The sequence below is a fragment of the Passer domesticus genome, chromosome 1, assembly GCF_036417665.1.
Source record: "Passer domesticus isolate bPasDom1 chromosome 1, bPasDom1.hap1, whole genome shotgun sequence".
Taxonomy (NCBI): Eukaryota; Metazoa; Chordata; class Aves; order Passeriformes; family Passeridae; genus Passer; species Passer domesticus.
Window position 1 is genome coordinate 128267981 of NC_087474.1, and position 13711 is coordinate 128281691.

Below are 13711 nucleotides of genomic sequence, written 5' to 3' on the forward strand. Positions count from 1 at the left end.
TGCAGATAACCTTGCACGAGGAGACATGATCACTGTACTGAACAATTAATCTTTCACAGAGACTTGAGGCTGAATATAAAGAATTTTTAAGACAACAAGAAACCCCCATCAAATCCTCCAAACTGGCACAAAAGTCTATTTGCTTTCATTTTAATTTGCAGGTCAAGCATAGCATGAAGACCAGTAATGCAAAGTTGTTATCAGTCCTTTCAAACAACTCCTGTTCTTCTGCATGAACCTGTTTTCCATGGGAGGAGTGTAGCTGCTATGCTGGGCTAGGTCAAGGACCCATTTAGCAAGCACAACAGCAGTTCAACCTCAGCCTGTGGGAAAAGCTGTCAATTAGGTAGCACTAACCAAGAGTCATGAGTATTTTCTCTTTGCCTGACTACCATCTGGGAAAGGCACCCTGCATTACCCATCTCCTCCCAGGCAGAGCCTGTGCTTTTACACAGTGCGATCATCACAACCTAGTAACACTGGCTGGGAAACTGAGTGAAGACTGGATTTCAAAAGACAGGTAATAGCCTCCTGAAGTGCCAACATGCTACTCTTAGTGGAAGTCAGATGGCAGGAATGCAGGCCTGGAACAAGTCATTCACACATAATGCAAAAATTAGCTTACCTGTTCATTAGGCTCAAAGCTTATCTCTTCTTTTTCCGTCCTCATAGCTATTAACTTTGTGCTACCGGAAGGGTCTGTCTTACTGTCCAACCGCTCCAGTTTTGGGGGTATGTCTGGTAAACCAATATCTTTAGTATCATCTTTATCTAGCAAGTAGCGAAGTAGTGCATTATTATTCTTCTTAGGACTCGCTGGCTCCTGTTTAACAGTCACCTCTGAACCAGGAGCTGTGCTACTGGACTCCTGGTTCAGTTCTTTGCCTGTGGCCTCTGCTGTGAGCTTGGCCAAATCTACAGGAGAACTACTGTCCTGCAATAGTCTGTGCAAAATTTTATGCTTCTCCTTGAGCGAGGTTCCGTGTGCTGAACCAGACCCAGGCAACCCTCCCGTGGAGTCCTTGCTAATGTCTCCCATGGTACTGGACAAAGGTGAAGGCTCCATCTGATCTGATTTGGTGGTCAGCAATTGTAAGAGCTTTGTCTGGCTTTTTCCGTCGTGCAGTTTATTCTGTCCATCAGGTCTCTCGCCACTGACAACCGGTGGCATGTTGCTATCGTTGTTGTCTTTCTGTTCTCCTGAATGGCAGCTGCTCTCTGCTTGTCCAGTTGTACCTTCTGATTGCTCCCCATATATTCCAAAGCAGTCTTTAGAGTCCAGGCTTCCCATCTTGCTTAGCTGGGGAGGATTCATATTCACAGGGGAATTTTGTAAATTTCCCATTTTTAGGTCAGGTGAAGCCAACGACGATCCTAGAGAAACGCCGTGGCCCTCGCTGAGGGCCTGAAGTGCGTTCAGGGAACTGTTGGTGTAGTTATGGCTATTTCCTGTGCTGCTGCAGACTCCCACAGGTGAATGTAAGCTTCCTGCAGGGGAGAACTGACTGGGTGGGATGCGAGGACTTCCTGCCACTCCAGGGCTCACGCGATGCCTTGGGGAAAGCATAGAGTTTGGCTGCCCTGGGTTCATGCCGGGGCTGCTTTGAGAGGGGCTATTCATTTTTAGTGCATAGTTACTACCCTGAGGAGTGGATGCTTGTATGCTTGACACATGGTTCATTCCCCCTGAACCACCAAACCTGCCTGCTGGCATGCCCACTTGCTCCTTTGGGCCATTTATGGCAAAATTTATATTGCTACTGATGGTCATATCCTGACCTGGGTTCCCACTGCACATGGCCTGATGGGCAGGGCTGCTGGAACTAATTGGGTTCAATATCTTCCCCATTCCTTGTCCAGTCAAATCCTGATTCATTCCACAGACATTCTGCTCTCTATGTGGCAAGAGGAAGAAAAACAGCCTGTTAGCTAAATGACAGTGGCCAACTTGCAATTACATTACGGAAAAAGAAACAAAACCCCAAACCTCACTTTAAAATAACACAAAACCCCTACAATCAAAAACAAATCAACAATTTGACAAAAGTGATATGCAACTCTCAACATGGCTGAACATTAACAGTATGGTTTTTCAGTACCTCATTAGAAAACAGTGAAAGAGAGGAAAAAACAAAATTAAACCTCATTTAAATGACAGTCATTAGAAATGCTGATAGGTTACAATTTCACACTCCCTTTAATGTATCTCTCCTCCACAATTTGGCAAGAGCTAACTTCTAGAACTGAAAGAAATCTCATCTGAAACATATGACCCAACAAATACATGTTTTACAAGACAGCTGCGGACAGCTGTTTGCTGGAGTTTTGAATTTCTCTAAGTTAGCCCCACCACAAGGCTGGAGTGGGCTATTTGCCCACCAAGTTCATAGTGAAAAGAAAGTTGAAAAAGTCACATTTTTACACTGCCAGAATATTTCAATACTGCTCCAAAACAGCCTGTGAGCCAAGGGAACTACTGGATACTTGTTCAGAATGAGAACAGTCTGTTAGCAATCCAGTCCTGCACAGGCATTTAGGAAAAGGGGAGAAGAAAAACAACTAACCACACACACAGGAGCTGAAATTCATATTTTAGAGATGTAAGCCGCAAGACAGAAAGAGAACAGAGACACTCACACACACACACACAGAGAAAAAGCTCTTGTGAGAGCACCTGAAGGTCACTTTTCTTTTCCTCAGTGGATTTTAATTAGTTTATGGGAGGATATAATACACTTTTTACTCTGTGCTAAAACTTAAATTAGGAAAACCAGATATATTCCCAAATGCTAAAAGCTACAAAACAGACAGAGTCAAGTAGGTTAGGAAGGAAAAAAAATGAGATTCTGACAAAAAAAATCTAATCAACTCTGGAATTCCAAAACCAAATACAAATGGAACATTCCTAATATGCATTCTCCATGAGACAAAAACCATTCCTATTTGCACAGTATAAGCAAGCGCAGATAAACCTTCAGTTTTGCTGAAGTGTGAGTAGTGAAATAATTGAAGAATATAGAGTAGTGAATCTTCTTATTCTGTACTAGTTACCTTAGGTATAAAGGCAAAGGTGAAAAACATTAACTATAAAAAAGGGGTATTTTAAAAATCTTATTACAAATACAGCAGTACCAGCACTTTGCTAAAAAAGTGCAAGAAAATTTATGAGTACCATTTCAAAATTATTAGTGTTTACTTTTTAAAATTTAAGATTTGGCACTTAATAAAATATCAGGTTTATTCAGCAATCCAAAGAAAATAAATTGCAGACGGCTTTTGGTCAGTTCAATCTACAATTTCTATAAAATAGTTTCAGTTATAATTATGTTTAGTACTGTTTTCTTCCTTTCAAGAAAAATGATACAGAGGATTGGGAATGAAGCCTGAAACAAAATCTGATACAAAACCACCAGGACATGCAACGACTTCATAAAAATTGTATGTTGAAGTTCTGATGTCAGTGATTACTCAACTTTGACTTTAGCCTATTATTGTCTGTACTTTTTGGAAAAAAACCCAAACTAACAGTAGCAACACTTCTTAGGATTGGACATATGAGGGCAACTAAGCCAAGCACCAGAAAAGACAAGGCATGAAGGGAAACAAAGAATTAAGTAACACTTTGTCTAAAGTGCAGTTCTAGTAATCATAACATGTTTCTTTTGAGAAGAACCAGAACCAATAACAGAATGTGAACTACAAGAATTCTAAGTTTTCTGGATATAATTACTGTTGGAAAGTTTCTTGTATCTACTATGCAAAATACAGGAAATTAAAATACTGAAAATAAGGACATGGCATTGAAAATCCAGCATGCCATTTTTATATTCTGAAACAATCTTACAGTCTTTTCCTGCTGCAAGCATTGATTTCAAAATCTCACTTTGTTTCCATGATATCAGTTCTGGGTCAACTGAAATCTATCAGCCTTAAACAATCTATTTGCTTTGGCAACCTTGTTCTTTGCATGACTCTTGGCAGAGTGTGGATGTAAGGAAGTGGCCAGGATTACCTGTGAAGCATATGCAAGGAGATTACAAGCTGAGGTTCACTGGTCGTCTGAGAACGGATGAGCTTGCTCTTGGTTTGGGCAGAGACGATGGTGCCGTCCGACAGGGAAAAGCGATACACAGGGCTGAAGGCCAGCCCCTGCCTCAGCACTGCAGGCAAGCACAACAGCACAGGTGAGCTAATGACAAACTGCAGGGCAGGCAGCTCAGCTGCTCAACATCTGATGTTCAGCACCCATAGATGCGGTGCTAATTGAGCGGAACAAACAAAAAGAGCATTTTGAAAATAAATAGATGCGATGCGTACAAAAAAAAGGATCCCGCATGCTGTAGGGTGATCAAATGAAAATCTGTAAGGAGCGACAGCAATAACAGGAAGATACTATGAAATAGAAGGTATTTCAGGAGCAGACAGGAAGCTCTTGAAGTCCATTTCACTTTTCATCAAATATGTGTCTAATTCCTTTTGTTCCTCAAACACTTTTCATTGCACCATTACATCATGATGATTTAATATAAATGTCCTTAGTTTTTACACCATCTGTTTCCATTAGCCTGTATATTCTCCTCCTTATTGCCTGCCTCAATTGTCTTGCAACAGTTACTCTCACTACTTCTTTAATTTAAAAAATGCATAAACTCTTACCTAAGAACAACTAGAAATGAGAACAGGAAAGAGAAATTATTACTTTTAAAAGAACAAATACAAAATATATATAGCTTAAAAAATTACATATAAAAGTACCTACATCAGCTCTGCTATACCTTCTCAGTGCTGACTGCATTTCAGGTTTGGGGTTTACTTCACTGTACACATTCTGCAGCCCTTTAAGTTTTTAATATAAATCTGAACTTCAACAAATTCAGTTTTTTAACTTCCATAGATCCCTTTGATACTTCTTTAATGAAAAATTAAAACATGTTATGGAAAAGCAAATCTCCTAAACATTTATTCTACTGTTCACTCTCTGCCATCAATGAAACCAACTTACAATTTCTAATTCAAATGCAATCACATTAGGATTGGAGACATGAGAGAAGTAAAATACTTCAAAAATTTTCATATAATCATTTAGGGAAAAAATAGGAATGAAGAACTACAAATACATTTAATTTCTTATTTTTTCACACACCTTTTTCAGCAAGTTTCTTTCTCTCTCTTTTTTATTTTATTATTTTTTAATTAATAGTATCATGTGATCTTCATTTCATTGCTAATCTTTTAATACTTCCTGTTGTAATAAAATGACATGGTTTTCCAAGTGTGGCCTTTATTTTTCTGGTCTACAGAGCTACCACATTTTCAGCCTTGCAAGACTGGTTACAATTGCTTTCCTTCCCTGTCCCTCACTGTTATATATTGTTCTGCAAGGTTGCAAAGTATTATCTAAGCAGTGAGAAAACAGGAAGCACAATTTAAACAACCAGAAGGGGTTTTTCAGAGTAAAAATGTAATGAAAAACAAAAACCTACAACAGTGAAACAATACAAAACAAAATTTCACTGTTAGGTATGTCATTGTTTCAGTTTAACCTTTGGGCACCAGAAGGTCCAAAGCTCTTAACTTTAGCATATACCACATCAGGAAATTCCAGTACTCAATGCCAACAGGATACAAGTGAAATCTCTACTTAAATCATTTTCCGAAGTAATTCTTTAAGCAAACAAGAATGTTTCCATATTCCTCTTGAGGAAATGCTATTTTTCTGACTGTGGCCAATAAAAACTTACTATACATTCTGCATTTTACACTGAGAGATAATTTTAAAGCATGTTTTTATTGTTTATCAGGCTAATGCTGCATTTTTTTCACACTGTAATGCTGGATTACATGTAGGAGATCACTACTATCTTTGCTTCCATTGTCAAACCACAATGACCTGAAAACTGCAAGCACAAAGATGCTTCAGCCCAAGATATGACTTGTTTTTCTTCAGGGCAGGGAAGCAAATATTTCAGCCATTATTCCTCTTCAGTGCAGCATCATTTGTAGGAAAGTAATTCCAGAGATTTTCCCTCCTCTTACCACTCACTCTTTTCACTTTGACAAGAAGAAAAGAGCCTTCTCATTTAGATTAATTCTACAATTTACATGATGATCCTAAGCTGCAACTGCCAAATGATACAGTGTATATTCCAAAACACTTTTATTTTCACCACATCATAGAAAGCTTAAGAGAGGACTCATTCAAACCTTAGGATCCCCGTGTAGTAGCTGCTAATTTGGTCAGAAATAACTTCAAGAAGACTGAAATAAAGAGCTGGGATGCCATAACATATAGCCCTAAATCATCTCTGGCACAAATAGGTCCTTACCTGCAACTGCAACTCTAAACCCCTGGTGTCACTTTAATTGCATACTGCCTTGTTCAGCTCTGTCTAAAATCACAGCAAAAGGCTGTGAACTTTTAGCACTTCTACTGTATATACCCCAAAAACTGTTATCTAAAATAACACAGCATTTCTGTTTCTAAAACACCACCTGAAGATTTCAGGAAAGCAGAGCATATTAAAGAATATTTAACTAATGCCTCATGACCAAAGCTCTTTTATGTTGGTGTGTATTTGGTGGAATAATTTGATATTCCAGTTACAATTTAGTATCCAAGATGACATGTCTGTTGCTTAATGACCATGGTAAATACTTGTTACTAGCCAGCTGTAAACCCTGTTCTTTAAACATGAACCCAAAGAATGATGCTTCTGTACTGGAAACATTCCAGCTATTCCCAATTGGTTTTGAAATTACTTTCCCATGGACTAGATAGAGTTATTTGCTTTTATTAATTTGGGTCTGTGTTACTAGAATTAGAAGTATAAAGGTTTTATGAAGAATCCCCACCCAGTCACTACTACAGAAACCTCATGGGGACCATTCCAAAGTGCAGTACTTTCCTATTTCTGACCTGCCATAATCTTGACTGAGTAGAAGTGCTTGTGGCATATCCTATAACACTTATCAGCTAGATACAGTACAACAATGTAGGTTTCCAAATAGTATGAAAGGTGCAGCTTTGGGAATTTGCACTTAGTGTTTCTCACAGGAAATGTGACAGCAAAAGTCCATTTTTGTAGAGAAAGGGAATACAGGCAATGAATGGCAATGTGTGAGTTGAGGTTTTGAAGAATAATGGTCAGTGAACATTTGGACAACATGCAAGGGTCTTTCCTTCCAAAGTAATTTTGACATTTTGAAGATTTAAAACACACTCCAGGATGGCACAGTTGTAACCAGAAGGCTAAAACAACCAGTGAGAAAGCTGAAGACCTCCCTAGAGAGCCATCAGTGTGCAAAGTAAAACAGCTTGAGAAGGGGACTGTCAGTAGCTGGTTCCATCAAAGCATAAGAAAGAGAGCACAACCAAGAGATACAAATGGCAAACAGGTTAAATATATAAAGTGCTAAAAGTGTGAAACCTAACCTTCCTGGTGATGCCTCTTGGCAAAAGATATTTCTCCCTCGTGCTGTGAATGGAACCTCTGAATGCATCTTCTCACCAAATCCTCCCAGCCAGGTTTCATAGCTGCTCGCATGGTACTTGTGTCCAATGAAGTTATTTTCCCTGATATTAGATACATTAGAAAGTATTTGTTATAGCAATTTCTCCAGCAAGGAATAGGAAATAAAATTTAAAGCTTCTACTCTTATTTCACAATACCTTGAAGATCCTGGCGTGTAGTAAAGCTCTCTGACGAAGGAAGAAGTGGTCTTTCCTTCATTGGAGCTCTTCTTGCAACACAAATCAAGCAAGACTGCAAATCTTAGAAAAAAATGTTACTTTATTTCATTTTTACAGAAAGGAAAGGCTTTTCCTTGCACAAAGACTTCAGAAATACTTTTTAAAAGTTCCTTAAATCTATTTGGACCAAAATATAGATTTTGCACCAATAAACACATAGACAAAACTCAGTGGGTTTGTATCTTCACTACTTCCTAAAACATTAAATAAAACAGGATAGGTGGGTTTGTTTTCTTTCAGAAGAAAAATTAACAAGGACTCCACCACAATCCATAAGTATTGGCACATGTTTATGAATCTACCTGTAGTAGCTCAACCACTCAGGAAGCAAGCAATAAAAGAGAATATACTACACACACAAAGAGCACATTTATTCAACACTCACCACTTCGTACTTTCTAAGACAAATTTCTTAAACTTGCCTTAAATGCTTGCTGTTCCTGAGAACTCACCTTCACAATAACCATTTTTACTTACCTGAATACTTACAAAACAATCGGAGGAAATTTACCTGCTGAAGTAGTAAATGGTAAAGGAAATGGTGAACCACGATTGTCTTCAAATTCTAAGAATTCGAAAAATTGCCCTTTGAAACCTTTTTCCTAGTCAGCTACATTTTTCTTACAATTTCAGCAATATAAAACTAGGGTATCTTCTGTTGAGGTAAACAGAATTTCTCTCAGTTCTCTCAGCTGGTTTAATGAATAGGTGCATGCAAGCGTATACCCTCATAGCAAAGACAAAAATACATTTCTGAAGTCAAATTAAAAAAAAACCAAAATCCTAAGAATTTTTCCAATTTTCAGGACTTAAGAGGTCATTTTATCAACTGCTCTGAAAGTGCATTAACACAAACTGGAAATGGTCATTACCTTCACCGTCCTCCTTGAAGGAATTTGGTTGAGAAACAGCAAAGCACTGCATAGTTTCATATTTCTGATGTGCTTCCTGGTTATCGTGGCCTTCTTCAGAATCAGCCAGAGGTTTTACCAGCATCCGACAATTGAAGGTATGGCTATTACGCCTAGGAGTGTCACCAGACCAAGATCCCCCATTCACTGGGCAAAAGCAAGATCAGATAGTGAGACAAATCTGTACCAGGCTTTTCTGCTGCTTATCCACAGGAAATTAATAAAGATGTTTTACAAACTGGTTGCGAAACAAGCTCATTTAACAACAATAATTTAATTTAAATATTAAAGCCCAAACCAGCACATAAGTAGGTGATTTATAAAATTAACAGATTTTAAGAGCACTGCTAATTTGTTCAGCTATTATGTTTTTTTCCAAGTGACTTAAAATGACATAGCAGAAAAGCAAAATAAAAGTCTAAATATTGGTGCATGTAGAAGTTATGCAGCACAACAAAAGCCTATTGGGTAGATCAAGCTGATTTATGAGACTGAAAAAAATAAGGCAGTATGTAGGATCTTTCCAGTAAACTTAAAAGGTACTATTAAAAGATATGGCTGCATTGTAGAAAAATCTCTGTCCAGATTGGAAGGGAAAGAAATGAAACTAATATGCCCTTATAAAAACAGGAAGCAATACAATAGGGAATATATTGAAACACAGAGTCACAGCTACAATGGGAAAGACTGAAGGGCTGAAATGACCTGGGTGGAGCTATGGATAAAACTAAAGCCTAACAGAGTGCTTAAGACAAGTAAAAAAAGAAACAAAATCCTGAGATGCACAAATATAGGTACTGGACATCAGTCAGAGCGAATCACTGTTACACCACATTAGGAAATGGCAGGGTCATATTTAAAATACTCTTTGCTTGCCCTCTTCAGTCATAAAATGCAATAAATGCAGTAATATATTGACTTTAGCCATTTACATTTTTGCTTCTTCAGAGTATATAAGTACAGTAATAAAATGCTAAAGTGAATTGAGTAATACTTTTTAAACTGCTGTGAGTAAATGAGGAACCCAGTATTGACTTTCTCTTTCATCTCCTCCAAAACTCAATGACATTAAAACTAATATTAATATGAATCAAAAAATGGCTGCAACTAAAAAAACAGTTTTTGAAAGTTAAGAGGAAGTATTGTTGAGAACAAGAACACTGAAATAAAAATTCTAACATAAGGAGGTTTCTGATTTTTCTTTTATATTTCTCCTTTCCTGGGCCATTTTTGGAACAAGCAGCCTAGACAGAGAACTAACAGAGAGTTCACATAGCTAATGCTGTCTTTTAGTGATTCACTCTGGAGATCCATTAAAAATATCAGCTAACATGAATTACTAAGAGCAATTTTAAAAAAGAAAAATTTGAAAAGAGTGGAGGATGCTTTTGAGAATAATATTAATCATTCATAGTCTATATATACATTAAAAATAAATAATGTATACGATGAAACTGTAAGTAGTGTCAGGACATTAACTTAAGTTACTGAAATGCTGACTTACAAAACCAAAGTTAAATAAGTAATGGTACAATAGCAGGAAAAGTTATATACCTAAAGATTTTGGCAGCAGGATTTTGACAAATTCATTGTGGTCCCCTACATGCAGGATGCTGTATATGCTTGTGTTCATCAGCTCTTCTTGGTTGTACCTCAGGTACTGTGTCACATTCTCAGAAACAAACACAACATTACCCTCTGGGTTCACGACAAAGAAGAACCCATCTAGGGCCTAAGTGGGGAAAAACAAAAAAAACAGAGAGAGGGAGAAAAACACAATAGCAAACAATCAGATTAACAAAATACACAGAAAATAAATACTCCATTCAGAAGACATAACTGAATTTTTCTTCATCCATCCCAGTTCTTACATTATTGTTCGTAAGAGCAAAGGACACATTTCAGATTGAGCATCTAAACTTACTTATATGACAGCAGAAGCACAGAAAGGTACACACCTTGCAAAATAATGAAACCCACAATCTCCAAGCACAATTGCAGATGGCAGAAATATATCATCCCTCTAATTTTATGTCATATGAGCAGATAAAGGGGGGGATACAGTTAAACTTAAAAGCATCAAAGCTTTTTGTCTAAGCATTCAATTAACAATCTACACAGACTTCTGCAGCTTTGCCTGATTTATTCACCTCTCTAAGGATTGGCAGGAAATCACTAGAAAGTTTGTTAGTTATTGTATCTCCAGGGACAGAAATAAATTAGAAAAACAGGCCACCCACAATTCATTGTGGGTCAAAACCAAGTGGATCCATACTAAATATGAACACAGCTCACTGCAAAACAGACTGAACAAGAAGGAGCTGCCACAGCAAGCACAAGGCACTTTTGATTTGACCCAACTTGAATAATGTACAACTCATGTGCTGGTCTTAGCAGGCAGTTCTGTCCACTGGTTACAGAGATGTTTAAAATATTGCACATTACTGAGCTAGCAAACCCAGACAATAAAAGAGAAGGCTAAGGATGGATTTTATTTCTGCCTTCAGCCACCCAAGCAGGAGGCTTAAGAGAAGACAGAACCAGGCTCTAGGTTACAGGTACACAAGGGAAGGTTGAGATGTAACAGACATATTTTTCTTATATTTCCATGACATTTCCTGCAAGTCAGGAAATGTCATGGAAATATAAGAAAAATAAAAATTCCACCATTAAGGTGGTCAGATATGGGAAGAGTCTTCAAAACCACCTTCCAGAGATATTCACACCTTGGCTGGACTCAGATCTGGGCCACCTGCTCTACTCAGACCAGACTGCAGTGGGAGGTAGGAATACACAAGCTCCAGAGGTTCTTCCCAAACTAAGTTAGGTAAGTTAGATAATGATTCTCCTCCAGGGGAGGGTCAGTGAAAGCACAATGCAAACAGAGCAGCTGAGCCCATGGCTGACAAACTCTTTCTTTGTTCAATTTTAAAATCACAAAATAATAAAACCCATAAAGAAATGTCTAAGTGTACACTTTCCCTGACTGCCTCTAAATAAGATAAACGAGAGGTCTTTTTTTCCTCCTGTTGGCCAAATTCTAATCTATGACATTGTTTTTTATCATTGCCTTCTTTTTGTTTCTGATAATTTGTGATTCCTCCTTTTGATTCACTTTCTTTGTGAGCTCCATCTATGTACTTTCTTAACATTCATTACATTTTCCTGCTGGGTAGTATTTTAATTAATAAAGATTTACAAATTAGTTAATAAATTTACTCTAGTCAATTAGTACAGTAGGCTCTAGTATATTTTTCAGCATAATAATTTCTAGTATAATAATCAGCATCTCTGCTATGGATTAGTGTCTTAGGCTGCATTTCACCACCATCTGAAGCCAGTGTAAGCATGGCCTGTTTGATTTAGTACTTCCTACATCACAACAACAACCTGTACTGTGTAAAGCTATGAAGAGCTGGACCAGAGAGCTGAGTTGGCTGAAAATTCATTAAAGAAAAAAAAGATGCTAGCCACATCAGTCCCCAGCTGGCCAACCATAGAAGCCACAGTATTTAGAGCTGGCAGAAGGATATGGGTTTGGCTGAACCATCCTGCTTGGCAGCTGTCCACACATTAATTCACGGGGGCTGCAAAACCAAAGCTATCACAGATGTTTACGGGAGTCCTACGGAGAAAATTTTCAAAGGTGGAGATGGCAAGCAAGAGATTATGAGAGTTACTGGCATCCCACAATAATCTTCAGTTTTCCCTACTGTTTCCTAGAGTGGCAACTTGTTTGGCAAAGAAGTGCTCTCTGTGCTGCTCCCTCACAGCTGTTTCTTGAGCTGATCACAGACGTGGCCATCTGGGCTTAGAGTAACAAAGGGCTTTGTATTTCAGTCTCTCATTTCTTTCTATTCTCTTAAGAAAATAATCTTGCAGGTAAGCAGCAGGCTTTTGAGGAAGTTAGTGCACCAAGACACTTGAATACTTTAGAAGCCTCCACTTTTGCAGTAATTTCTTATTTCTGTTCCCAGATGTGAGCCACCACAATCAAAAACTTTTCTTCAGAGCTATTGGGAAAATGGGTGAACAAATAATGGACAGTGTGATGGAAGAGAAATCAAGAAAAAAGATATTTTAGATTATGTATTGGAACAGAAAATACATTTGTGTTTTTTGAGATGCTGTCATCTCTCTCTTGACTATTTCTCTATACTTTCTTCCTATCTACTGTACGCTTTAAGCAAGAAATATGTTAAAATATTCCTCAGAGACAGCTGCCTGATGAATTTTACTCACTTTCTTCAGCTGGAAACACTCATTATTTTGAGTATTCTTCAGTTTTATTCTCTAATAAAAACATACAATAACATTTTTAAAGCAAATCAACTAATAAACTATTCATCAGCATTGCAATTTTTATTATTATTTGGCAATAAGAAAAGGTAGGGGTTTTTTTAAGAGGTTGTATAAAAGGGTTCTGTAAAGATTAAATAACTGAATTGCATTTCCTTAAGGTGATAAAGACACAAAGAAAGTATCTGTAGTCTTTCCACAGCAAATATAGAACAACTTTCAGTCCTTTTTAAGTTTCCTGGTGCAAAAGGACTGTGGTTCATTAATTTCCACAATGTTTCATTGTTCATATGCAAAGGAAAACTAAATTAAATAGCAACTGAATAAATGGGTGATTTTACATGTCATGTTTGCTGCAGTAGCCAATCACACAAGATAAGCATGAAAAATATAATCTTATTCTTATTTTCCTTGTGATTAAAACAGATTGTTAAAATTAAATTAATAGAAAATTAAAGATAAATTTTAATATAGCAGTATAAGAGATGAATGCATAACCTTGTTTGATAATAAAAACAACAACATTAAATTCAGTGAGTATGTATAATAAATATTAAATTAAATAAATGAATTTGTTACCCTCACTTTTCAAAGAACAACGCCTCCATCCTGTCTAATCTTATGTTTTGCAGTGTGAATTTGGAGCCTTTATTTCATGCACAGTATAGAAAACTATGTCTTCATTTGACCAATTATGAAAAATAAAGCAGATACTTAAAACTGTTATACAGGCATTTAGAAATGGCAGATT

General features: G+C 37.3%; 1 protein-coding gene across 3 annotated transcripts in view; it reads right to left on the bottom strand.

Moving 5' to 3' along the window:
• Positions 1 to 13711, bottom strand: part of NCOA2 (nuclear receptor coactivator 2) — a 188130-nt gene that overhangs the window by 37047 nt on the left and 137372 nt on the right. For all 3 annotated transcript variants that reach the window (XM_064388841.1, XM_064388832.1, XM_064388847.1), the window contains 6 exons: positions 10216 to 10393; positions 8623 to 8808; positions 7670 to 7771; positions 7433 to 7573; positions 4013 to 4160; positions 626 to 1895 (listed from right to left, as the gene is read on the bottom strand). In XM_064388841.1, coding sequence (XP_064244911.1) covers positions 626 to 1895; positions 4013 to 4160; positions 7433 to 7573; positions 7670 to 7771; positions 8623 to 8808; positions 10216 to 10393 — 2025 coding nt within the window. The remainder of the gene's footprint in view (positions 1 to 625; positions 1896 to 4012; positions 4161 to 7432; positions 7574 to 7669; positions 7772 to 8622; positions 8809 to 10215; positions 10394 to 13711) is intronic.